Here is a 27,200-nt window from a genome sequence, read left to right on the forward strand (position 1 = left end):
GAATAAAAAAGATGCAGCAGTGCGGCCCACAGCCAGTTGTGAAGGCCCATGGCAGCAGGCAGAGAGCAGAGCATCGGTCCTCCTGGGGCACAGCTGGTGGAAGGAGCAGCTCCCAAGAAGCTTACGTGAGAGGGACCCTATCTGCAATTTAAAGAAGAGTTTCTGGCTGGAGGAGTCCCGGCAGCTCAAATTCCTGGGCCAGCACAGTGAATGCCTCTCTTTGAGAACAGTCACAAATATTTTTTAACAATCTTTAGGCTCACAGCGTGTGGGTTAGGTGTGTCAGAGCAGAGAACAAAGACACAGCCACTTTGTCTACACTGAGATTTGTGGAAAATTTCCCATCTTCTTGCTAGAGCACCTAGCTGGCTCCACCAGAGCTCTTAGCCTTTGCAGCTCCTGTCAATTGTTAGCTGTCATTTTGTATATCTGCTCATGTAGACTGGCTCTGGGCAACTGCAAGAACACAGTAATTAAGTGCTGGGTCTGGCCTTTGCTAACTCTTCTCAAGCTGTTACAGGAACCAATGGTGAGTTTCAAAACTCCTGACACAGATGCAGATGAGGACATTTCTGAGAGGCAATCATTGACTAAGGGCCAGAGAAACTGTCACACCTAAGGTGGCAACTTGCCCAGGAAACAGTAATTTCCCTGTGACACTGGTCAGCCAAGCTTCCTTGAAAAAAATTCCACCAGACCTTTTTATGGTCCATATTGCAGAAGAGATTTGATCTGCTGTAACTTCTTTCAAATAAAGGTTGCCGTATCTGACCATATTTCCCTGTAACTGTGTTAGTATAGTAACACTCAGTTCTGTGCTTGATGACCGAGAGAGCATTTCCAACTTCTCTCTCCGCTTTTTCAAGGAGAAAACAGGATGCCTGGAAAGTTTTCATAGGCTATTTCACACATGGGCACTGCTTCTGCAAGCAAGGTATGCTTACTAAATTCTGGACTAGCCATAGCACTTCAAATCTGCATCTGATCTTACTCTGAAAGAATGTCTCTAGATAGGATAAGTGTTGTAGATGCATACTCTAAATGATACCACTAGTGAACAAAGAGAACCCCAGATCAGACTATGACTCCCCTTTATTTAGCAAGTGCAAGAATCTGCTTACTTGTTTAAACCTCATGAAGCTGAGTTACCCGAAGGTGAGAGGAAAGAAAAGGGCTGGGCACTGGAACAGAACTGCTGGCAGAGCATTGCAGCCCAACGTGGACTTGTCCAAACAATTGTGACCCTTACCTGAATGGCTGCTTGACATTCACCCTGTTCGTATGGCTGAGACTTGAACAATGTTCAGTTCAGGAATCCCAGAACTGGCTAGAAAATGTGCACCACCATCCTCTTACTTGCTGCAGCCAAAGCACTCTGCCATGTCAGCCCTCAGCTGCCTTTGCTAACTTTAACCAAAGCAGCAGGAGCAGAGCATATTGGAGGAAGGTCCAAGCCATCAGTGCAAGAGACCCTCCCCTCCAGGGCTAGGCCGGTATCCGTCCTGTCTGCTCTGCCAATGGGGAAATCGGTTGTCTTCTTAGAGAAAGCTGCAGTGGAAACAGGCTGCAGACTACAGTCCCAAGGAAAAGTGCAATAGATGCATATATACAAGCACACACTGCAGGAGGATTCCTGTGAACTCTCCTAATTTTTCTCCTGGCACTGAGAAAGGTATTTTGTGTTTTTCAAAAGCAAACTACAAGGTAGGGATAGAGTGAGCTTATGTCTACTGCCACTTCCCCTCTTTTGAGTCTTGGCTGTGTTTCTTAAACATGATAAAGTCCTGAGAAATCTCTGGTCTACTAATATTTTTTCTTCTGTGTCCACTTCAAGAAATTCCAGGTTCTCTCTACTTTAGAAGGCTCTGCGGAGAATGGATATGGCTGTGACATGTCTCTCTGTTCACATCTAAGCTCAGCATGACTTTGACTGTTCTTTAATTTGGAGCTAAAAGCCTCTGAGTTCATATTTAGGAGCCCAAAGCACACATCAGTAGGAGCAAGTCTGATCATTCCTAATGCTTCTAGTAAGGGTGAAAAATATTCAAGCTTTCTTTTTACATTATATGGAGCTTGAAGGCAACCCTGTTCCTCCTTCCCCCTGGTTTCAGATCTCTCTTTTTAACCTGACAGTACTGTTTGACCTCAAAGCTAAAATAATTTCTTCCTTAAGCAATAAATTAGGCAGAAGAGCTAAAGTAACTTATCAGAAAGTATCACATCACCCTGTCTTTTGTCCTGGAGACAATATTCTGCCTTGCTGTTGTGGAGCCATCCAATTGTCATGCCATGGGCAGCTGCTTTGTTTATTTACAGAACCATTGTGCCACCGGGAAGCCGGAGACACCTGATATTTAACTGCGAGCTAGTGCTTCCTGCCTCCAGACCAGGAGCCACACAAAGCATATGAGTCCTCCTTGAGCCCATTGGGATTAACTCATCCAAAAGCTCAAGCAGCCTCCTCTGACAGTCAGGGGAAGGTGGTTAAAAAGTTTTGCTGGAGCAGAAGGGACAATGATCCTCCTCTCTATGATCCTCCTTCCACAAAGGTGGCGGCTGTTAAAAAAATCAGACTTGACAGTTTTGAGCAGGCAGCAAGTTTCCCTCAGTTGAGCAGCACAACCTGACAGGAGCTACAGGAGCTTGAACGGCGTCTGGTTCCAGAAGCCATGAGAACAACTGCCTTAAAAACACTGACCTCAGTAGGGAAAACATTGCCAGCACCAACTCAGAGAACAAGGGGGCAAGTTCCCAGACATCACCTCTCCAGAGCCACAGGGAGCCTCCTGCAGAGCAGCACAGCAAAGAGGCTGTCCCGGGGAGATGGGCTCCTATGGCTCCCTGAGCAATGCCGAGGGACCTCTGCCCAAAAGGAGCAACGCTTCACATAAGTGCTTGTTTCTTGCTGTGACCAGGAGAGCAACCAGGATTTGCTCACTGTCAAGCAGAACTAGTGAAACAACAAGACAGCTGATTTTTTTACCAGAAAAATCTGCAGTAGGCCATTTTGAGTGCTGATACACCCATTAGTCTTCTAAGGGTACAACCCCCCACCCTCCAAAAAAAACAACCCCTCTTTCCACATTCTTTCGTTTTGCTTCATTAAAAGAGATCTTAATGATCCTTTCCCCCTCCCAACTTTTATAAAGTTAATTCCAGTTACACATTTTTTGTTTAATATGTTTCATCATAATTTGACATCAAGACATCACGGGGGGTGGGGGGATTTTTAGGTTGTGAAAAGTTTCAAAATCCAGGCTCTCCTTCCAGTTTGAAAAATAAACAAATTTTAAAATGTTGGAATTTCCCATGGAAAAAAAATCTTGTTTCTGACTGGGGAAAGAGTCGTTCCCTCTGAGGAGAGCAGCAACTCGCGGGCACCAGAGAGGGGGTGTGAAATCAGAGGAGAGCCAAGGCTGGCCTGAAGACGAGCCTCAGCTCTGCGCCCTGGCCCGGAGAGAGCACAGGCGAGTGCCTTCCCCGCACGCCCTGCGCTGGAGCTGCTCGCAAAGCCCCGTAGTGACCCCACACGGTAAGACCTGGGGAATGCACCTCTCCAGCGTGCAAGCTTCAGGTGTGCAGCTCTGCAGGCTTAGCCTGGGTCCAGTCCAGTGCCTGCCTGTCTCTGTATGATGTTTTTCGTTATACAGAAATTTTACTATTCTTCATTGCCTCTGTCCTCCCCACACTGGAAGGCAGCAGGAGCAGCCGATGCTCATCGGCAGGGGCTCACTCGGCAACAGGGAAGGCCAGCTGCTGCTCTGTGCGCTCAGCGTGCACGCTCTGGCTTTTGGGACAGACAGAAAGTGCTTCGTGAGCTGCAAAGCAAACATGAGGGCTCTGGCCAGACCTGCAGACTCTGCCGGTGACACATCTAGCACCACTAGACACAGAGATGTGTTTTAAGTGAAAGAAAGACAGCGTAAATGTACGTAGCCTTCTCTCTTTGGAGACTATCAGGAGAAGCAGCTTTGGTTTCAAGCAGCACATTCTCAGCACAGGTTACCCACTCTGTGCCATAACTGATGCTCTGGGCTGCTCTTCACATTGCATAGAAGGGACAACAAGGGCACCTAGAAATGGCAGAACAGGAGCCAGTATGGGTCAGGTGTGAGAGGAGAAAGAGATGGTAGTAATAAAGCAAAATACAGGCCAGAGACAAGCGCAGGAGAGGAAACCTCCTCTGTACAGGCAGTGTTCAGAGGCACAGCACTGCCAGTTCAGTGAGACAGGGGCAGGATAGCCCAGTTTTCATGCATACCCATTGCTGATTAGCAAAATTTACATTGCAGTGAGCGATCACCAGCCTGGAGATACAGCTAGAGCAACTCCTGGTTGAAGTACAGTGTCTGCTTTTGGTTTCAGACCCAAACCCCAAACCAGTCTGACCAGCTGGAACCCAGTTTCAGGTTACACCCTTCTTTGCTCTCTCCTTTAGTGGGTAGTGATGTCACTCCCAGTGCTCCTCATGCAGTAATGCTCTCCAATTAACAGTAAGTGCTGCATTCACCAGTCCATGCTCTGTACCCCCACACCCAGCCCTCCCCAGAGCATGGGATCACTGCTGCAGAAACACCTGAAAACTCTTTCCTGAGCTACTGCAGTCTGAACAGATGAAAGGGTGTGAGATGGCATGCATGGGAACCATATCTTCCCCCCTTTGAAGGTCATTGTTTCTCAGACACCACTCCTAAGTCAGATAAGACAAATAATTCCATTTTATTACAACTTGTATTATCAGAGTGAATGCACAAAAAATAAATCAAGATTTTAGGCTTATCACATAGTTCATAACGGGCTGTGAGGAAAAAAAAAAAAAAAAAAGAAATGGAAGAAATGACACTAGACAGACCAAGAAAAGCCATGGAGTATCTGACCTGCCTCAGGGATACTGAGGCAGATATCCATGAGCATGAGTCCTCCTGTGAAAGGGAGAAGCATGCAGTCAGATTGCCAGTGGTGTGCGAGAAGTTGCTTCTTCCCTTCCAGCCCAGGCATTGGCCTAAAGAGGCAGCTCTCCTGGAGCTGCACTTGAGAGGATCTGAGCTCTGCCCTGCTGCAGATGAGGGCATGGCTTCCCCACAGCCTCCCAGAGCTGCTCTGGAAGGGCTTGAACCTTGGCCTTGAAAGGGTTGACCCCATGCACCAAACACAAGGCTTTCCTCTCTCTTCATGGCAGGAATTTTCTAAGAGCAGCAAGTGCAGGGAATTCAGGGTTGATGCAAATCCCACACTGAACAAAGCTTACCAGGCACTTCGGAAATGGCAGCTTCTGCTCGCGACAGAAGTCTTCAGCTCCCAGCTGTACAAGCCTGGACTTTAGAGAAACAGCAGTACAAAACTGGGGAGCATCCTGCCACAACAGCCTTACTAGTGAACATACAGGACCTCACAGATGAGGGCAATTTCACATGCTGCCTCTAGGCCTGAGATTAACTTTGGACCTCCAGGAGCTGGGCTCATCTTGCACCGGAAGGGACAGGACAGCAGGAGTGAGGAAGCTCCTGTCTGAGCCCTGCCTGCTCCTGCACTGTGGGAGATACCAGGTCACAGGGCAGTGGCTGTGTGCTCAGTGAGAGATAGAAGTGAAACAACAGCAAGAACAGATTTCCTTGAGGGAGCTGCAGCCACCAACCCTACTCAGCAGCACAGCCAGGGCCACGCAGCAGCTTCAGCATCCCTGGGACAGCTATGTGCTGCCCTTCAGATACTGCCCTGAGGCATGTGCCTTACCCTCCAGTTCCTCCTTGCATCCCTTTCCTTCACAGTGCTTCTCCCCCATAGCCCCCCCTTGTTTTCCTCCCTCAGAGGAAACTTCCCAGATGCAAACCCCAAGCAGTACTTTGACAGGACATTTCCAGGCAGCCTCTTCAGGAGTACTGGGCACCACTGGCTGGCACAGCAGCAGCAGGGATGTGACTGGCTCTGAGGGATCTGGGTCCTTCCACTCTCCTCTTACCATCAGCCAGAAAAGTGGGAACATTTCCTTTCATTTCGCTTAAGAATAAAGAATAAATAGATATTTTGTCAACATGTTCAGGGTTCGACTGAACGCTGAAAAAGCACAGGACAACTCATGAAGAGAAAATGGTGGCTGTAACATGCAGCCATGCAGGAAATATCTAGGTGCACTTTTCTGTTAAAAAACAAAATCTATCGATTAAAACAGACGTTTCCCTGTTTCCTTCCATCTCAGGAACAAAAATCACTTGAAAGTGTCACAGAGCTTTCAGAACAGGCTGAGCTGGTTATGTGAAGCACACAACCACCAAGAGACTCACCACGACCACAAGGACTAGCGGAAGGCAAGGCCACCTTGCAAAGGTCTAGGGAAAATGGGGGAAAATAAGAGGTTGGGTAGAAGAAAGTGGCACTGCACAAATAAAAATTGATGGCTGTGGTGAGCTTGCACCTTTCATGCATATGAATGCTACACAAATTCAATCCCAGGGTCCTTCAGTAAATACAGCTGAGTTCTGCTCCAAGTTTGAGGAGGAAGAACAATGTCACTCAGCATTGTCACTGGATTGCTTGAAGCTGGGAAGGGATAGATATCACAGAGCATCAAAATGCTCCTAAATCCTCGGTTTCCAGAGCAGCCAGTTATCCAGGACAATCACAGTCAGCAGTACTTCCAAATCATGGCTAGATCTTGGCCTTATGCTACAAATGTCTTCTAACAGAAAAAGTCCTTCAGGTGCAAGCCTGTATTTAAAGATAAAACTCCAGAAGTTCTTGGGAGTGTCCCAATGCTGGGCCAGAAAGAGAGTGAGGTTGTAGGTCAGACTGGTTTGGTGGCACCATTGTAAAACAGGTGCGTAGTGTCCTCTGTGGTGGAGAGGGCTGAGTTGGTAGCAGTGGCTGGCTGACGGCGTCTGCTGTTCTTCTTCCTTTTCTTGAGGAAGAAGTAGCCAAGGATCGCCAGAACCACCATGATGCAGATCCCAAGGAGCACAGCAATCACCACCTCAAAGGCACCTGCGGGAGATACGTGCACACACATTACAAGCGCCGTTCCACTAGCCCTAAAGCAGCACAAATGGTCAGGAAGAAGCAAGGACAAAAGCTGCTCAAGAAGCTATGCTGGCAAAGAGAAGAAGGGGGGTGAACGCAAATGTGAGCAAAGAAGAAAGAAAGCATCTGCATGGCATCAGGGTGTGGCCAGGGTATACCAGGCTTCTCTCTTTCAAATTATAGTTCCCACCATTTTTCAGCTGCACTATGCCCTCTAAAAGCTAGTTGGTGACTTCTGCAGACTTGGCCATTTGACATCCATATCAGTATCAAACCCTTTTCCAACGTTGGCATTGCTTCATGCATCAGCTGGGAGCCCCCAGATGGCTGGCTGCAGAGAACACTGTCTGGACTGGATAATGTTGTTTGAGTGAGACTATGGTGGATTCATTAGGTACAGTGGGGAACACCATGGGGAAAGAGCTCATAGCTGTGCTGTGAGCAAACACAAGTCGGCAGTCTTCTATTATGCTGACCAAACTCCTGTGTCATGAGTGGAGAGAGAGTCAGACATGATGTATTTGAGAGCTGGGGTGAATCAGAGGGTTAAATCAATCTCTGAGGCTTCAACAGAAATGTAAAATATCAAGACTGCTTTAGTGAAGAAAGAGATGTTAGGTGCTGTGATGAAAGGACGCCAAGGTTAATGTGCATGTTATTCTTTTAAGATCTTATAAATTGATGGTTTTGCTGTTATTTTCATATGTAGGTAGGGGTTATAGGGTCATTAGACTTCCCCCACAGTCCAGCACCCAATATTCTTCACATCCACCTGTGCCTTGTCTTTTGGAGAAGTAATTGGTCCTTATGTAAACATGGCCCTCATGAAAAATTTTCCCTGCTATTTTTTGACTTTGAACACTGGAGTATTCATGCAAATGTTGATGGAAAGAGAATCAGAGGCCTCTGCTATGAGCTACTTAGTCACAGGCAAAGCAGAAATCAGACAACAGATGCACAGTCCTCAGAAGTGTCTCTTTAGCCACTGCTAGTGTCCCACAAATCTCACACTGTTCCTTCAACTTAAAAAGGCAGGGGTAGGGAGAAGGTTATTATTTTCAAGAAAAGGCAAAATATTTTTCATGACAGAGTAAAAGTAATGAACAATCTCTATAGGAAGAACCGTTACTTACTTAAGCTAGAACTGTGGGGCTGAAACGATTCCCATCTCCGGCCAATGACATCTGCTTCTGAATAGGGAGTAGAGGAGAAAAAAAAAAAGAGTTTTACAAAGAAGAGTGAGAACAAGGGATAAGACATGCTTTTTAGGAACATGTTTCCTGTACTCTGATGTGACTAAATACATAGAACATGGTTTTTAACTGCTGTGGTACTGAGCTCTCAGGGAAGGCCAGGGAAGCACAGTATAGTTAAGCATGGTGCTTCAGAAGAGCAGCAACAGGTTGCTTCCTCTTGGATATGCTTTGGCTGAATTCCTCCTATTGCTGCTGTTGGCTTCCCCAGGATCACCTACAGATCTCTACACTGTAAAAGCCTTCCCTCTTGTTTGTTTAAAGTCACTGCTTAATACCTGTCATTAAGGATTTTCTTGCACTTCAAGGAACAGTAAAGAATAGTTCCCTACTCACCTTCTCTAGCTACTGGCAAACATAAATACCTCTGCTTCTCCCCTCTCTTCCTCCCCTCCCATTTAGGGAGAACTGGAGCCAGGCTAGAAAATTAGATTAGAGAGGCCATCCCATAATTCCAGTTACTTTTGTCACTCTTCTCTGTACCTTTTTCAGGATCAACATCCAAAATGTTTTTCCAGCTCTGAGATATGGCAAGGAAGCTGCATTGCAGAAAGATATTGTGTACACACACTGTCTCCTTAAGCAGTCAGTCACATTGAAGAATGCTGTGAGGCAATGCCAGGCTTAGAGAACAGAGCCGCTTTGTCTGAAGGCTCCCAAGTTTCTGCCTCTTTGGGACCACAGAATATAATCAGATGGGATTTTCAATGCTCCAGCCTTGACTATGCCTGCTTACTTGTGATGCCTGCACATGATTTCATGCACTCTTCCTCTTCTCCAAAGTTGTTCTGGTTACCGTCACAGCCCCCATAGGTGAAGCGGTCACATTTCTCAGTGAATGGGTTGTAGTACCAGCGTGGGATGCTCTCCGTGCACAGTCCAGTATCGGGCAAATCCACACAGTGACCTGGCAAAGCAAGAAAGATATTCTGGCCCAAGCCATGTGTTCCCAGAGCAGCAATATTTTCTGCTTGCACTAGAAAAACACAAGTGCCACTGGAACAGAGAATCCATGGTTAGACCAGTGTCTCTTATGTTCCCACTGTCCCGTTGCTAACTGCTCAAAACTGGGCATTGCCAAGTTGAGCTGACATCTGCCTGTAAACCTGACCAGTAATTAGGAAACAGAAATATCAGAGTGTACAGTCACACTAGACCTTGAATTCAATCCCCTGAAGAAATGATCTGCCCTCCTTAGGGAGACAGAAGGGATACAGTAACTTGAAAAGCCTGGACACATGGTGGAAAATAAGGAATACAGGTGAAGCACAACTGATGGTGCCTAAGAAACCAGTCTGGTTAGGGTCTTCACTACAAGCAAGCTGCATTTAAGCTGATGTCAGCCTAGGTGCTCTTGACAGTACCTACCTTTTTTATTTGTGACATTGATTTTCTGCAGTCTATTGAACTCACGAGCATCTGCGAGAGAAATATTTCATGTTAAAACTACTCTCTCCAGCTGAATACAAAAGGAATGCCTCTATCCATACAGATATGAGCAGAAAGGGCTTTCCTGCAGATACCTTTGCTATCATAAGCCAGGGAAAGGCAGATATAAACTGAGGTTCTTAGATATCTGAAAGCTATGAGAAGAACATGGGAAAATAAAATGTAGTTATTAGGAACTATTCCCAGTTTCAGTTCCACAAATACAGAGGAAGCTAAGGAGAGCTAAGGAAAACACAGGCTGCTTTCTTAGCTTTTTCCATCAAAAAAAGTGAGGAAACTGCTATCACTCCAGAAGTATGAATAAGCACTAGTGTCATATCACTATAGTCACATGCTCACAGCCCAGGAAGGCTGAACCCTCCCCTGCCCCTGGCAATTCTGTCAGAAGAGAGAAGGAGGGAGGAATTAAAGGCTTCAGCAGTTAGCTGCTGTGCAATTACCGTAGCATAACGTGAGGATATTAAGGGGACAGTAAGATGCAATGCTTAATGGATTGGGAGAATTCATTGTTTCATTTATCACTCCAAGCCCTTGGAGACCAGCTAAGGTCATTCAGAGATAAAGTACTGGAAGGCGAGGAGAGGACAGGCTCTGAAGACTTGCAGACAGATGTGGAGAAGAGAGTGGAAGAGTACTGAAGAGGCAGGAAAAATCCCAGAAGCATGATCAGCTCTTGCAGTCAGCAGGGATAAGGGAGATGGCAGAATCTGAAAATATGATAATACTGTGGAAAGAGGTAATGCAGAGTAAGGAGATGAGAATAGAAAGCAACAGAAAGCATTGAGTCAGTAGGTGTAACTTACATTGCACTCACTCCTGTGCAGACAGTGTTTTCTAAGTCAGAATTTGAAGTACTTACATTGTTCACAATACTTCTCATCTGATCCATCAGCACAGTCCAGAGTTTCATCACACTCCAGATAGGCATCAATGCAACAGCCATCCTTGCATCTGAAGATGGGGGGCTGACAGTCCCCATTGCATACTGCATCAGAAACAGTTCAGACAGTTTGTTAAAATACATTATTTTTCCTTGCCACATGGATGCTTTATGAAGGACTTAAAAGTTGGTGATAGGACTGGCAAACAAGAAACAAGGCAGATTGGATAAGGTCTCTCTTCAATGCCATTCTGAACAAAAAGGAAAAAACAAAAAAACCCACCTCTTGTTTATAAACAAAGCATTGCTTTGGGAACAGCCACACTTCCTCTCAAAAAAGAAGTACACAGAGGGTAGAGGCAGGAATAAGCTATGCAGGAGGAATATGCAGACATTGCCTAACCATGCAGGGATTGAATTAAGAAAGCCAAAGCTCAGCTGGAGTGGAAACTAGCAAGGGATGTGAAATGCAACATGAAGAGCTTCCACAGATACGTTCGTTGCATAAGAAAGGCTTAGGAAATCATATGCCTGCTCCTCTGTGAGGCTGGGGACATGGTGACAAAGGACACAGAAGAGACTGAGGTACTCAATGCCATATTTGCCTCAGTCTTTACAGGGAAGGTCTGCCGTCATGCCTCCCAGGTCCCTGGCCCATTTGTAAACTCTGGCTGGTGAAGCGTTGCCCACAGTAGAGGAAGATCACATTAAAGACCACTTAAACAAAGGGGACACACATAAGTCCATGAGGTGATGTGGGTGGCATCCGAGAGTGCTGGAGAGCTGGCCGATGTCATTGAGAGGCTGCTCTCTATCATCTTTGAAAGGCTGTAGTGATCAGGGGAGGTTCCTGATGGCTGGAAATAGGTATACATCGCTCCCATCTTCAAGAAAGGCAAGGAGGAGGATCTGGAGAAATACAGCTGAACAGCTGTATCTCTGGTCAGCTGAACCTCAACCCCTAAGAAGATTATGGAGCAAATCCTTCTGGATGAGGGGATGGAGTGCACCCTTAGCAAGTCTGTGAATAATTCTGAATGGGGGGGAGCAGCTGATATACTATAGGGAAGAGCTGCCACGCAGAGAGGCCTTGGCAGGCTGGAGAAATGCCTCACAGAATGCAAAGGCAAATGGAAAGACTAAGGAGCAAATTAAAAGTCCTGCACCTGAGAGAGAACAACTCCATGCAACAGTGCAGGCATAAACAGGCCAAAAAGCACTTCTGCAGAAAGAGACCTAGGGTCAGGATGGACAAGCTGAATATGAGTCAGCAGTGAGCCCCTGTGGCAATGAAGGCCAACTGCATTCTGGGCTGTGTTAACCAGCAGAGACAAGTAATTATTCCCTCCTACTCCAGATATTGTCTTAAGTGCTGAATACTGCGCCCAGTTCTGGGCTCCTCAGTACGTGAAAGATGTTAGCGTACTGGAATGAACACAACAGAGACTCAGCAAGGGGCTGGAGCACATGATCTAATGTGAGGCTATGGAGAAGACAGAGCCAGACTCTTTTCAGAGGTGCACAATAATAGGATGAGAGGCAACAGACACAATTTGCAACAAGGGAAATTCTGATTTGATATTAGGAAAAATATTCATAATAAGGGTGGTCAAACAATGGCACAGGTTGCCCAGAGAGACTGTAGAATCTCCTTCCTCAGAGATACTCAAAGCTGGACTGGATGGAGTCCTGAGCAGCCTGATTTGATCCACTACTGGCCCTGCTTTGAGCAGTGGGTTGGACCGGATGACCTCCAGAGGTACTTTCCAACCTGAATTATCCTATGGCTTGAAAATGAAAGGTGTAGTAGAGAAATCAGTCTCCAGTGCCTTGCTTTCCACACTGAGTGCTAGTCAAAGAGCTATGGGAGTGGATACGAGAAACTAAGTCTGAGATTGCAGCAGGACTACATGGTGGTACAAGAGGCTTACCTGGCTGTTGTCGTCCACCAACAGTACCTGAAGAGACAAGAGGAAAAAAAAAATAAAACTGCTACCATATTATATTGTCAGCTCAGGATCAGCTTTAGGCTGCCTTCATGTCTCATCTAAGAAATGCATCTTTTTCTGAAACAAACCTCTATGGAGATGGGGAGCAGAAATACAAATTTCCACAATCCAGAGAACCCCGCATGAGCAATACCTGTGTGAGGCAGGACTGGAGAAGGACAGGGCAAAGTTCCTATCGCTAGCTAGACTCTTCCTGAAAAGTCCTTCTGTTTGAAACCTTTTGTCCACACCTTTAACTGTACACCTCAGAGAGGACTGGTAAACGCTCAGCCCATTTATCTGAGGCAGTGCTAAGCTGTTCTCAGACACAGCTATGAGCGGACCAAGGGAAAAGATTAATTTAATTTGAGGGGTGAAAGGAGAGAAGGGAAGGTGCATCTGACTCTCCCACAACACAACACTAGCCTCTGAATGCAGGTTCAGGATGTGACACAAAGATTCTGGAAAGATTTCTGCAGCCAGAGATACGCCATGGACACCCAGTCCTGAATGCATCCTGCAAGCAGAATGAACCTGTTTCCTGCCACTGCCTACCCTGGCTAGAGGCACTAAAATACCATCTATGGTAACACTTCATACTGACTGGCACACAGACAGTGGAGCAGTGCTCCAGGAGCTGGTTCAGATACCTTGGCAGTGCAGTACTCCCCATCACTAATTAACCTGATCTCCTCAGCTCTCCTAACTCAAATTCTAGCTGCCAGCCAAGAAGCTACAGTATCTGCCCATAGGATCACCACAGTACTACGCAAAAGAGGGGACTGATTTTTGAAACACTCACCTTTAACATTTTTGCAGGCGAGTTTACACTCCTCTTCCCGTAAGTAGTTATTCTTATTGGGCTTGCAGCCCCCAAAAATGAACTGCTCACACTGCTGAAGACTTGGGTTGTAAAACCAACGTGGAAAAGACCCCCGACACCGACCCACCTTCTTAGGAGTCAAACAGTGCTCTATCAAGAAAGTTAACATAGAAAGGTCTGATTAATTTGCTTTATCCTCACATATACAAAGGAAAAAATCTTGCAGAAGAAAGTACCTTAACAGGATGGATACCTGACTGAAAGATTTATAAAATCCTGAGTAGCATGGAAGAGGTCAGTAGGGAGTGATGATACATGATTTCTTATCATATGAAAGGCAGAGACACAAAAACAAATTAGCAGGTGACACATTCATAAAACACAAAAGGAGCTACTTCTCCACACAGCACACAGTTAAGTTGTAAAACTGCTTGCTTCAGGGTGTTGCTGCTGCCAGAATTACATGAGTTAAAAAAAGGGATTCAGCCATGGCTATTAAACACAAAGAAAACCATCCTTCAGATATAAAAAATCTTCCAGCTCAAATTGCTTGAAGACTGTATCTCACTGAAAGCACATCATATTCTTGTAATCTTTCCAAAGTATCAACCACTGGACACAGTTGGATGCAGCATACTGGATTTCAGACAGACCTTTTGAGTGACCTGACATGGCTGTTCTTATATTTTTATGGTATCTGAGGCAGGGGAAGAAATTCTCTACTTAGCTACCTGTCAGCTGTTTGTCCAAAAAGTCCTTCTCCCCAGTGAACTTGTAATGCTGAACATTTTGATCACTAAAAAAGCCTTTTGAAGCACAAAATCTAGATAAAGTCTGGGCCACTTTGAACATCATGCTCATAGTTCCACCTGTGCTGCAGGTTAAGGGAATTAGGGCCTTCACAGCAAACCATGGAGTAAACACAACCTTTTGGGTTCTCTTTCTCTCTTACACCCTTAGTTACACTCCAATCTTCAGCCACTCTGGTGTCACCCAGCAGAGGGCAATGGCATGCAGAGACAATCAGATTATTGCAGGCTACCTCTTCTGCAAGAGGAGGTGGAAACCCTAAAATAGACCCCACGAATGCAGAGGTCCTCTTCCACTATGGTTCAGGTACAGGTTTTTACTGGAAAAAATTGACATGCAAGTCGTGTTTCCCATTCATGTTCTTTTCCCATCTACTCTCTCTGAGCAGAGGCCTGGTAATGCCAGAGCAGCACCCAACTTTGAGGCAGAGTTTTGTTGCAGACTCCTGAATGGCTATGGGGTCAGGCTCACCTTCAGTCTGCTCAGAATTCAGCACTATGATGGTGATGTTGGTGAAGTCCTGCTGGTGTGCAGTGTCCATGACAGTAAGCTGGAAGACATAAGTCCCCACCTGTAGATTGGAGACTTCCACCTGATCGTCTTCTTGTTTCTGAGAAAGCAAAAGAGAGCTTATGCAGAGGAACATCTAATGGAGGGGTGAATGAAGCCATGAAAGGCTTGTGCTTCTGGTACATTAGCTGAAAAGAAGCTATGCCAGAAATCTCCAAGCAGAAGTCTGGCATTAAAAATATCTCAGTGCTGTAGAACCTCCCCCAAATCTGTCAGCTGGATTCTGACTGCTGGTGCCCAGCTGGAATAGGGGAGAGAAGCAATACCACAAGCCTTATCAGAAATTCCATATTTTGGCAAGTTTTGAAAGCACCTAGAAAAATAAAACACTCTTTGGAGAAGACTGAAATATCTGCAGTTTTAATTTTAATTTCTTAAAAATGGAAAACATTATGAACAATTTATTTAGCGGATAGCATTCTCCTTCATTTTGAATGTGACAGTATAATTAGTTTTAAAGATGGAGATGGAATGAATATTGCTTTGCTTGCTGAGAGGTTTCTAAAAGAAATTACTGTATCAGAATAGAAAGCTTTGGTATTATTGATACAAACATTTTCCCTACCTTTGCTAACAACCCTGGGCCTCCATTTCCATGCTATCTCTACCTTTTGGGTTATGTTTCTAGAGAACACAATATGACTATATATCATTTTAATAGAGATAACACAGCGTAAGACTAAGGACCAATAGTAAATTTGGCCTGAAATATATGGGTCAGTGTTATATAGGAATTCTAATGGCCTAACAAAGAGCAAAGAAAGACTTGCTCATGAGAGAGAGGATTCTGAAGTGCAGCAATTGTGATATCTTTAGGCATTGCTCAAAAATATTTCACATAAATATTTTTCAATTGAGTTCAAACATTTCTTACTCTTCCACACCAGATTTCAGGAGGTCAGAGGAGTAAAGAGGAAGAGCAGAGAAGGAATGCTAATAATAGAGGACTCTTCTCTTTTTTTTCTGAAAGTTGTTTTGGTTGGAGGAAGGGAAAGGGAACGAGAAGGGAGCACTTCCAGATTTCCACAGCCCCCTCAGCACCTTAGACCTAGATTTTGCTGGTCATCGAAATCAGCTGTAAGCCTGATGCACCCATTTGTTGGTTCTTCTAAAAGGTTCCAAAGGAAACTTATACAAGCTCCAAGGCTTTCTAGGCCACATTTTGTGAAGGTTTAATAGCAAACCATTTGCTCCTCTAAAGCCACAATCCACATTTAACAGCCATAAGACAGATAGCATTCATACCCCAGAGATTCTCCAGAGCCAGTCAGGAGACATGATTTCTGCTTCAGCTCGGCTAAACTTTTTGCCTCAGCTAAAATAGGAAGATGAACCTACATTCTAAAGAGAGACAAAGTCTGCAAAAAGTCCCAGAAAAAGAGGAGCAGAACCTGAGACTAGGTTATTCAGAGCTCAAAGAGGAGATGCACCAAAGTAGAGCAGAGAAAAACTAAGGGCAGGTCCCTCACTGAAATATAGTGACTTCGGAGCAGGGGTGGTTCTTGCACTGTGGCTGTTGTCCTCATGCACACGCCCACATGGACAGATCAGGCATTGCACAGACACAGACAAGGAACGGTCAAGATTACGTTGTGGTGCAGGAAGCCAGAGCCCTGTCAAAGCTCAGCAACATCACCTCCTAGTAGGGCACGCAAAGGAGGGGAGTGACCACAGGGAACGTGCCATACCTTTGGAAGACAGGCTCTTGGGTGGAACAGCACAAGGCAGAAGAACAAGGTGACCCCTAAGACATCGGTTGTGAGAGCCCAACCTGGTGCAAGCCACAGGTAATACTGAGTAAGCTGCTTCCTTCTCTTAGCTCCCTACCTTCATCTCCACAGAGGAGTCACCAAGGATCTGTTTCCATTCATAGCTGACAATCCCATGGTCATCTGTGCTCTCTGTGCCTCTCAGCAACACTGCCTCGCCTGGCTGTACTCTCATGTCCATGCCAGTGCGGGCTATCGGAGGACGATCATCTGGAGAAGAAATGCAGAGCAAGGCTTGGGTAAGAGGCTGAAGAGTTGAATCCTTGTCTTCATGATAGGAGAGGGAGATTTTTCAAGACAGGCAATCAATACCATTACTGCTGCCCTCATTAATTTAGTAACTCCGCAACCCCTTCTAGCTGTGCCTTTGAGCCAGTTGGCTACCTGGCCATTTCTGCCCATAGGAATCACTATAACAGAGTGTCTCTGTGCCTAAAGGCATTGTGCTTCTAACAGTCACACCAACACAGAACTATCTCCACTCCACCACATAGGAGATGACTTCATGTGGTTATCAAAGAATGCGGAACTGACTCTCATCTCTCCTACCAGGATCTCTAAGTGTTACACTGGTGTACTTATCCAGAACTAGGCAATCTGAGATTTGGATAGAAAATATCTTTCCTCCATCTCATCTTTCACCCCACTGTTTGACAAATGCACTAAAAAACATAAACAAATGCCATTCATGCAATCATTATTTTTGTGCCACTTGACGTATCATCCTACTATCAAACACCCACAGTCCATTAAATATTTTCCAGACAGATACGTGTAAGAAGTGAAAACTGATCTCTGCTCATGCCAACAGGAATAGGCTATACAATGACACCATGAGTTCCTTTTGGTCTGAACATCACTGATCACAGGCCTCCTGCATAGTTCAGACCATAGAACTCCACCTAGTAGCTCCTGTACCAAGTCCAAGACTCAGTGTTCAAGTTCAAACTGAGTCTTTTGGAAAGGCATCAACTGTGATTTATAAGCTAGCTCTAAACCACTATACCATTATACTGTTCTATCAACTGCGACTGAAGATTAGAGCCCAAAACCCTTGGAAAACTATTCTGGCAGCTAACTAGTTTCACTGTTATAAACTTGCTCCTTATTTCCTGTTTGAGTGTTTCTAGATTCAAGTCCCAGCTGTAGACCCTTGCTACAGCCTACTAACGAGCCCTTTCATATAAGGCATATTTACAAACAAAAGTGACATTTAAAACAAGTTACTTTGCAGTTCTCCCATCATAGCTAAGTAGGACAGAGGGTTTGTAACATGTTGCAGACAGAGTCACCGCATGTGCACTCAGAATCTTCTATTTTCTAGTATCATTTGATGCTGACAGCAAATGAAGACTTTAATTCTATTCTGGTCTCGCATATGGTCCTGCCACCAGAAAAGTCACAGGTGAAAGAAACCTTTCCTTTTTTGTACATCTAAGCATTGTACTCAGCCTTGTCAGCTGCAGAAAGAATCAGAAAGGATATTTGTTCACTGTCACTGAAGTTACCTCATAGCCTATTCCCTGTCTGAACACCTGCAGCTTGCCTACCTCCTTGCTAGACAAAAGGGACTGCATTTTTACTATATGAGGATGTCAGTCACGTCTAGCTTGTGCAGCCACATGGCTTTTGGCTACATTTAGCACACCAGTCTGTGTGGTCTCTGCAGTTTGTCACCTGCTTTATCTCTTATTCTATCATTTCATGTAAGGACTGGGTGGGAACACCATCAGCATGGGATCAGGATTTAACAATCACCAAAACAGGCAGAAAATACTCAGCTAGACTGAAAGAGGGCAGAATCACAGAACGGTTGAGGTTGGAAGGGACCTCTGGGGATCATCTAGTCCAACCCCCTTGCTCCAACAGGGTTATGTAGAGCATGTTACCCAGAATTGTGTCCCGACGGCTTTTGAGTATCTCCAAGGAAGGAGACTCCACAGACTCTCTGGGCAACCTGTTCCAGTGCTCTGTCACTCTCACAGTACATAAGCTTTTCCTCATGTTCAGACAGAACTTCCTGTGTTTCAGTTTGTGTCCGTTGCCTCTCATCCTATCGCTGGGCACCACTGAGAAGAGTCTGGCCCCATCCTCTTTACATCCTCTCTTCAGATACTTATACACATTGATAAGATTCCCCCCCTCAGTCTTTTCTTCCCCAGGCTGAACAGTCCCAGCTCTCTCAGCCTTTTCTCACAGGAGGGATGCTCCAGTCCCTTAATCATCTTAGTAGCCCTCTGCTGGACTCACTCCAGTAGCTCCATGTCTCTCTTGTATTGTGGAGCCCAGAACTGGACACAGGACTCCAGATGAGACCTCACCGGGCTGAGTAGATGGCGATCCTCGACCTTCTGGCAATCACTGGCTTTCTTGGCCACAAGGGCACATTGCTGGCTCGTGGCCGACTTGTCCACCAGGACTCCCAGGTCCTTCTCCGCAGAGCTGCCTTCCAACAGGTCAGCCCCCAGCCTGTCCTGGTGCAGGGGGTTATTCCTCCCTAGGTGCAGGACTCCACTTCCCTTTGTTGAAATTCATGAGGTTCCCCCCTGCCCATCTCTGCATCGCATGATATCTGCATCACAAGCAGAGGTGGGCACCCTGCTGTGCTTTTGCCTTTCCATGAGACATAGCTCCCTGCTGCTCAGTCCTCTGGGCTATGTGCCAGAGTCACAGAACCCTTCTCAGTTAGTCTGTTTTGCGCTAAAGGCCTAAAGACTGTTGCAAGACACCAAACAGTGCCTAGCAAGCCTGCCACCTCTTGGCTGGGAGCAGGGCTGGTAGAACAAATAAACAGTGTTTTGCTTTAATTTCAAGTGATCTTGCTGAGGACAATATCCATAGACCAAAAGAGTGACTGGAGCCTGCAACACCTCCCAAACCGAACAGAGGAAAGGAGCCCTGCCAGCACCTTGTACACAGCACTCACAAGCACTGGACGAGGGGCACGTCCCTGCAGTTCCTCCCATGCAAACACCACAAGCCTGACACTGAGAAACATAGTCTGTTGCCAGCCACCCTCCTGCCAGATTGAGCCTCTTAGGCAGCTGTAATTACGTAAGGGAAGGACCAGTTTTTCAGCACCACAGAAGCTGGCCATTAACTCACAACAATTCCAAATGGCATTTTCCCTTAGCATTTTAACAATTTACATGCCAAACATTTCACTGCACATCAGTTTAGCTATTTAGTCAATTTTGGGTTGTGAATTAAGTAGTGCAGTTCTGATTCATATTTCACCTACTTTTCCAGATCCCACCTCTGATTAGCGAAATTCTCTGACATCGCTCACTTCCAGAAGAACAGAGGTTTTGCTTGTGTGCACATGACTACCAAAGAGGACTTTCACTAAAAACTGAGAACTTCATTTTCAGAGGAGTTGAGTTTCTCCTTCCTTCATAGTACTTTAGAAAACTCAGCAACTTTGGAGTTTTTATGTTATAGGCTGAATATATCAAGCCCTTAGTGGCAGTGTGGGTCTCCCTGGCACTCCTGCCAGCCTTGAATAGGTGCATTCACTTCGAAGCCATTTGTCATTTTCCACCCAAGTTTCATAACCAAGTGCTCATTGAGCCAGAGTAAATATCCATAAACAGCTCTTAGAAAGGAGCTTGTCCATTCAGTTCTTTCTGCTTTGAAAGTCTGTTTGAAAACCAAAAGTTACCTTTATTATAATGCTCTTTTGACTGTAGAAAGTTTCAGCAAACATCTGTAATTAAGAGGGAGATTAAAGCTTTATGATGCTATTCTACGTCATACTTTTACTTTAAAACACCAGCTCCTAAAGTCACATCATTAAGTGAGAACTTCAGCTTTCATTTATACACAGGAAAAGGAAGTATCCTATGGAGCTGGGAAAAAAGCTTGAAAGAGTAAATCCAGAATACTTAGAAACAAAATCCCCCAAATAAAGATGATTCAAAGTGTTTTCATGTCTTAATCCCTGTTTTTTGCTTCTTTTTTCCATTTCAGCTGTTTTTAAGGGCTATGCAGCCAATGATTTGTCTGGCTTCACCTGTAACGCAAGTAAACTTGAACCAAATTTGACAGTGGAACAGAAGTCTAAATATGTTAAATTCTTACGAGGGCTGCAGAAGTAAGCATCTCTGTGGGAAGGGAGACCCCACTAGGGACCTGCCTAGCAGAAGATGTAGGTGCCAGTGAAATCTCACAGGGGAAAGCCTTTGCAAACCTTCCAGATTGGGGAAGTCTCTTCTGGAGCTCAGATACCAAAGGCTGTCACCCTTGAGACATGGATTCACAGAAAAACAGATTTCCTCCATTCCAGCACCCATGGATCTATAGCCTGAGCCCTTGAGACTATAAAGCAATCTTAAAAATATGTCAGTATGATTAGAAATCGCCACTAGAAAGAGAAGGAAAGCTTTCTTATTGCCACTGACTGGCTCTTACAACCTGCTTCTCTCTGCAATTCCAGGAGCAGCTTACAAATGAGATCAGTGCTGTTACACCTTGCTGAAGACAAAAGTCATTGCTCATAGCTGTAGGGCAGGTCAGTAATAGAGACAGGAGCAGAGGTGAGGCCACCCAAATCCCAGGCCAGAGCAGTGTCCGTTAGACACGCAACCTCTGTGACTTCAGGAGTCAGAAGCCAGCTGAATTTGCTCACTGGAAAAGCCGACACAGTGGCAGACAGGGGCAGGCAGGAGCCCTGTTCACCCTGCAAATGTTAAAGCTCTTCCATCGCTTCCAAAGAAGTCACTCAAGAGTGAACAGCTTTCAAGTAGTGTTCATTCAGATCTCTCCCATCAACACCACAAACCTCTCCATAACAACAGACTAAGATAATGAAGGAAGATGCTGTTGGTGCCAGCAGAAGCAATGTTAATTTGCCTAATGAGGTGGGGAAAGGGAAGGGAACTAGGCAACACAATACATTTCTAGGAGAAAGAGAAATACAGACCAATGTACCATTTCTGTAGGGATGCATCCTACTGGCAAAAAATGGCAGTCACTATAAAGTCATATAGTTTTTTTAGACAACTCAGAGCAAAGTGGCTCCCAGTTGGCATTAATTTCTAGAGGCTTTTTCTCTAATGGTTTGTGAGAGGTGCACACAGCAGGTCATCCTAACCTCTCTGTGACAATACAGCATGACTGAAAGGATTATATGTTCAGAATAATTCAACCTGCTGCTCCCTCCAGGTCTTTTTCCACCCTTTCTCAGGATATGAGGAACCAGTCTGATCTGCTTGAACAGGCAGAGGAAAAGGGTCTTCTGGAGGTCATTGTGCTATTTTAGTAAAGGTCAGGTTGTTACTCCAGTATTCTTAAACAGTTTTAGAGTCAAGACCTGAGATAGCCAGAACATGCAGCACTATAAATTTGGTAGGATAAATAATAATTTCACAGCAATTAGAAGTCACTCTCCTCTGGTCTGAGCAGGGGCTTGGATCAGATGACCTCCAAGAGCTCTTCTGGTATAAACTGGTTTATGAATCTGATATAGGTCCTGAACCTGCAATTCCCCCATCTCCCCACTTGAGCTGGGGCATTTGAGGATGCCCAGCTAGCTCAGGACTGATCAGCATCAGCCAAGGGGAGACCAGGTGACCAGATTTGCCTCAGCCCAGGCCATGATCCCAGCACTGCTCATTTCAGTTGTACTGTACCTGCAGAACAGAAATCAGCGTGAGACCAAACATTCGAAGATGGATGTCAGTTTGGGGGGCTCTCCAGTTTGAATACGTTACTGAAGTTTTAACCTGCAAGTCTTTATCCACAGTTGGCAACAACAGACACATCCTGAATCCTACAGGATCTCCAGCACTTCCTTTTGTCCCACTCACAAGCCCTAAACTCAACAGGAATAGTGTTACCACACATTTCATAACCACCACAAAAGGTTCAGTTCAAGAAACGGACAAAGGTTCGGGGAGGTTATTTTCCAGTTTCACGCCCAAAACTGGTTTGCCTAGACCACAATAAACTCATGTAGTGATTACCTAAACACTGGGCTCTATTATTGCCAATAAAATACGTGGTGAGCCTGCCCCTCCCAAATGAGCAAGGCATAAAAACTCGCACCAAAGTTCAGCCTGGGAAATGATTTAAGAAGATAGTGCCTTTTATCAATACCATTAGAGACTTCAGGCTGTACATTAGCTGCAACAGGCGAGAGACAGAGCCAAGCTGCCATCAGCATTTTAAACAGGAGGGGGAAGTTCTTATTTTCCAGAGTACTGAAGGTATACCTAGATGATATACAAAACCTGGATTTCATTGTACATATTCATTTTTGCCAACGCCCACAATTTTTTCTTCAGTCACAATAACACAAGAGTGCCTGCACTGGCTTAGAGCAAGGGTTTCTCTATCGCTGTATCCAATTCCAACCTGTGTGTGGGAACAGGGAAAGCATATGCAACCCTTCCCCTGTAATACTCTCCCAGCTTTCAGCTATTTTCGTCAGGCTCAGAGAACACTCCAAGATTAAATTTGTCTGTTCAGCAGTCCCCAACTGTGCTCTCCTTTTTAAGTATTATCTAGTCTCCTCTTCAACAGATGTAAACCTCTTAATTCAGTAGGTCTGCTCCCTGGGGTAGTACTGTGGGTCTTGCAATATATGGCTTTTTTGCTTAATCTCACCTGCTCGGACTGGTAAACTACATAAATATGTCAGTATTCACTACAAAAAAAATGTGCTTTAAAATCTCATTATTACAGAGAGCATCTGGAGGTTGTCACATGAACACACCCTAGAGGGCTTTTGGACAACCCATGGCACATCAAGAAAAGGGATTATAAAGCAGTGTATAAGTTTCCCTCAGTTCCTTGGAGCCCAGTCTCCAAGGGTTGACAATAACATATACTCCAGAACAGCCACAGAACTTTGAGTTTTAACAGAGAGAGTTGGAAGACTAGACAGTTTTGTCTCCACTGCAAGATCTAAGCCAAGTTTCTTTGCCTATGAACATTTGGGAGGAAAACCTGATGTGCTGAAAAGAGATTCCTTAACAGTGGTTTCACTGTTTCTGGCACCTCAGGATCCTAGAAAGGTGCTGAAGCAAAAATTATGTAGAACTTCCTTATTGCTCCCAGGTGGACACAGTCAATGCCCAGAGGCTTGTTAATTTGGCCTCCTGCATCCACCTGCACTGTGGCATTCCTCCTCCTCTCCCACTCAGCGGAAGTGAGGCACTCACCCCTCCTGCTAGAACAAGCCCATTATTCTGTGCTGCGTTCCTCCTGTTTTGACCCAGTTCCAACATCACAGCTAGAGGGGTTTGGGTTTTTTTTTTTTTTTTTTTGTATCCGAACCAAAGTCAAGATCTGCATTCTTAAGTGTTTAATCAACTGCCGTGTGGAGGAGGGATCATCTAGTATAGTTTGTTTTATACTTCATTATTCACTGTTTCTCCAGTAAAATAATGCCTTTTCAGCTCTGGCTTACTAAATAGCAATAGTCCTTTGATGTCACTGAAGGTGAATGGAAAGCTTTTACTATCAGTTAGAAGATGATACCTAAAGATTTCAGCAGAGAAGGGAAATGAATTTCCCATCATAGCATAGCACGAAAATGGCAACATGATACAAAGACTGTCTTAGTGGCTAAAATATGGGAGCAGCAAACTTCCTAGTTTCTGTTGCTATGCACCTAGAGATCTGCCAAGCACCCTGAATGCTCTGAGAATGCAAACATGGGGTGTAGAGGAGACTGAGCCCTTCCTACACCCACAGTGGTATCCATGGCGCAAACCCCACGTGAGCGAGGAGGGGCATGCCCTGTTGAGCAGGCTCTCGGCAGCATTCCTACCAGAACATTTCTAGGATGTTTTTCACTTCTCACTGATAAGCTCTCCTGAGTCTTCCTCCCCACTACAGCAATCCCAGCATCTGCCAAATTAGTGTTAGGGTTGGTTTGCAAGGCAGCACCTGCATGCATGTCTGAGATGCTCTATCTGGCATTCTGGCTGCCAAATGTCATCACTGGAGCCAGTTCTGCCTAGCCCACTGCCTACCCTACAGTGGCCGCATGCTGGGCCTGGGGTGGCAAGCACAGCACTATTGGCAGCCAGAAAGCTCAGTGGTCCATGGATGCTTTCCCAAGGCCTGCACAGAGCGAGGAGGGGGCTGTAGTGGGTGCTAGTCCACAGAGGTGAAGAGGTTAAATCCCTCAACAATACCTTATATTTTAATCTAATCTCATGAAATCAGGGTGTACCAGAGATGATGTATCCCCTTTTTCCTCCTACAACAAAACATGTAGGAGTTCACACAACTGCCAGCACGCCACTTCCAGTCCTAGAGATGTAGGCTTAGGTTCCTCTTTAACTGCAGCTGCTGTGGAAAGGTTTTTAAGCCTGGAAGGGAGATGCAGGTCAACTATTGCAACAGTGAGCTAGAGATTTATTGTAAGGCTCTGAAATGCTGCCACACTGCTGCTAAAACCAGTGACTGGCAAGGCCTGCTCCAGGAGCAGTGCCCTACTTTGAAACCCATGCACTGCTACTTAGAATTGACAAAAATGGTCAGTTTGGGGTTTGGTGCGATTTCACCCCTCCAGCACCTCCAAGTCATACAGGAGGACACATCCCAGGACACCAAAGACCATTCATCTCATGACACCTGCCCAGCTGCTCCCCTTATGATCTTAAGGGATCTGCTTCCCCCCCACGCCTCGAGTGGTCGGGGAGGGAGAAGGATTACCTGCTCAAATATCCCCAAAATACGCCTGCTGATGCATCAACATATAACAACAACAACAACAAAAATGATTATGGTTGCCAAAGATGCAATCAAGTTAGAGATATCCCAGCCTTACTAAGCTTCCTCCAAAACAGGGAAGAAGGAGATAAGGGGAAGAATTGCTATTTTTTTAGCATTTCTGAACATCCTGCATTTCTTTAGAGATCACAAGTGGCCAGCTACAGATTAGCTTATTTCCCACCTGGTTTTCTGCACACAGGTGCAATCTTTTGGAGTCCTACACCAAGTAAGAGGGAACCGGAATACAGGTAAGAGAAACCCACCCTCAACCCAGAAGTTTCTTAATCAGCCCCACCTGTGGCTCCTTCTCCCTCACACAGCAGCAATAAACAAAGCCAAAAAGCACAGCAACACCAAGACACCTCACTGTTAAGGCTACTTCTCACAAGATTCAGACTGTAGCAAAATCAAAAGGTAAGGGGATTGCCTCCAGCCCCTAAGCAATTAAAAGATTAAGTCAGCCCTTTAGATTTTAGAGGATTTCACTTTCCAACCTTAAAAACCTGGGGGGAGGGAGAGGAAAAACAATACCTTTTTCTCTACGTTGTCAAGTACCGAAAACATTGCCAGCATTTGGTAAACACTTATCCCTCCCATTTCAAACAGTTTAAACAATGACTTTCTCCCCACTTAGTAACAGGTAAACCTGGGCACAGATTTTGGGCAAGTTGATCAAGGTTACAGAAAACTCTTGTGGCAGAGAGTCATACTCTGTATTAAATACCACTTAAAGACACTCTGTGTTAAACGCCACTTTGCCCCAGCTAGCTGGCAACACAGCTGCTCAAATGACACCTGGAGGAGCTGATGCTGGTTGCCCATAATGCTGTTGCAGCCCTAGTTTGCACCGATCCGCTCCTGGCGCCTTACCACCAAATCCATGCTCCTGTATTGCCAGGTAGGCGTCGTACACGTCCCTCTTCACGTAGTTGAGAAAGCCGATCTTCCTGGCAAACCGGCACACGAAAGCCTGCTTGTAGAGGCAGTTGAGGAGAAAGCAGCCTTGGATGTTGTCTTCCCCCGCACCCGGGCCCTGTTCCACCAGGGCCAGATTACATGCGGGGTCCTTGCAGCAGGCCCGGACACAGTCCCTGCCCCGATGGGCCCGGGGCGACGACAAGAAGGTGGCTCCGTTCTGCACGGAGGCGTCCGTGTCCAGCACGAAGTCCGGCATGCCCGCAGTGAAGTGGTCCAGGCACGTTTCCCCAAAGGGTTTGCCCTCCTGCTCTTCGCCGAAGCTCAGCACCGTCAGCAGCACCAGGGCGGCCCAGAGCCCCGCCGGCAGCCCTGGCCTCCTTCTGGCCATCTTTGCCTCCGAGCCCTTGCCACCTCCTGGAGCCCCCAGTCCTTCCCGGCCGCACAGCGGGCCTGGAAAGAAGAGAGAAAGACACCTCATAAAAATGCAAGACCTGGCTGCTTTTAAGCGAGGAGGAGAGCTCCTTTCTCGCTCCGGTGAGCCACGCCGCGGCCTGTCCCGCCACCCCACCACCGCACACATAGGGCTGGCGTTCAGGCACCGGTGCTCAGCCTGGCCACCGGCGCTGCAGGCCCCACTCGCCCCGCGGCGGGGGGGACGCGCGTGACCCGGGCACAGCCGCCTCCGCTCTCCCGGCCCGCTTCCGCGGCCCCTGCGGGCCTACCGCGGCCTTGCCCCTGAGGCGGCAGCGCCCCGGTGGCCCTCAGCCCCCACCTGCGGGGTGCGGGGCGAAGCTGGGGCGCCCGGCACGGGGTGCCTCCGTGGCCCTGGGTGCCAGGCGCAGGTGAGCCCTTCGGGACCGCAGGCAGAGACAAAGGAACGCAGGGGGCAGGAAGTGAAATCCAACTCCCTGAGAGAGGAAAAATCAAGTCACTCCCCTCCACGGACGATTAGGTAAGAGGAAGGGGAGGAGAGCAGGGCTGATACCATCTTCAACCCTT

General features: G+C 46.2%; 2 protein-coding genes across 2 annotated transcripts in view; one reads left to right on the plus strand and one right to left on the minus strand.

Moving 5' to 3' along the window:
- Positions 1–4,695: 4,695 nt before the first annotated feature.
- Positions 4,696–27,106, minus strand: SPINT1 (serine peptidase inhibitor, Kunitz type 1). The gene is made up of 11 exons (XM_026107503.2): positions 26,974–27,106; positions 26,154–26,651; positions 16,615–16,766; positions 14,689–14,827; positions 13,387–13,557; positions 12,528–12,554; positions 10,576–10,701; positions 9,636–9,686; positions 9,004–9,174; positions 8,148–8,204; positions 4,696–6,978 (listed from the first exon to the last, which is right to left on the minus strand). The coding sequence occupies exons 2-11, from the start codon at positions 26,587–26,589 to the stop codon at positions 6,782–6,784; spliced, it is 1,527 nt and encodes a 508-aa protein (XP_025963288.1). The 5' UTR covers positions 26,590–26,651; positions 26,974–27,106; the 3' UTR covers positions 4,696–6,781.
- The window catches only part of PPP1R14D (protein phosphatase 1 regulatory inhibitor subunit 14D), a 32,743-nt gene continuing 32,576 nt past the window's right edge, over positions 27,034–27,200 (plus strand). Inside the window, exon 1 of the mRNA XM_026107505.2 lies at positions 27,034–27,153. The gene's annotated coding sequence lies outside the window, so the exon portion shown is untranslated. The remainder of the gene's footprint in view (positions 27,154–27,200) is intronic.

The sequence above is a fragment of the Dromaius novaehollandiae genome, chromosome 5 (assembly GCF_036370855.1).
Source record: "Dromaius novaehollandiae isolate bDroNov1 chromosome 5, bDroNov1.hap1, whole genome shotgun sequence".
In the NCBI taxonomy this organism is placed as follows: Eukaryota; Metazoa; Chordata; class Aves; order Casuariiformes; family Dromaiidae; genus Dromaius; species Dromaius novaehollandiae.

Bases quoted from the DNA above. Each gene is read 5' to 3' on its own strand.
- SPINT1 (XM_026107503.2), bottom strand. From the start codon at position 26,589: ATGGCCAGAAGGAGGCCAGGGCTGCCGGCGGGGCTCTGGGCCGCCCTG. The intron at 8,205-9,003 runs GTAAGCAGGCAT...CTCCCTATTCAG, and splicing joins ATCATGTGCAGGCATCACAA to AAGCAGATGTCATTGGCCGG. The intron at 6,979-8,147 runs GTAAGTAACGGT...TATCTCCCGCAG, and splicing joins GCCCCACAGTTCTAGCTTAA to GTGCCTTTGAGGTGGTGATT.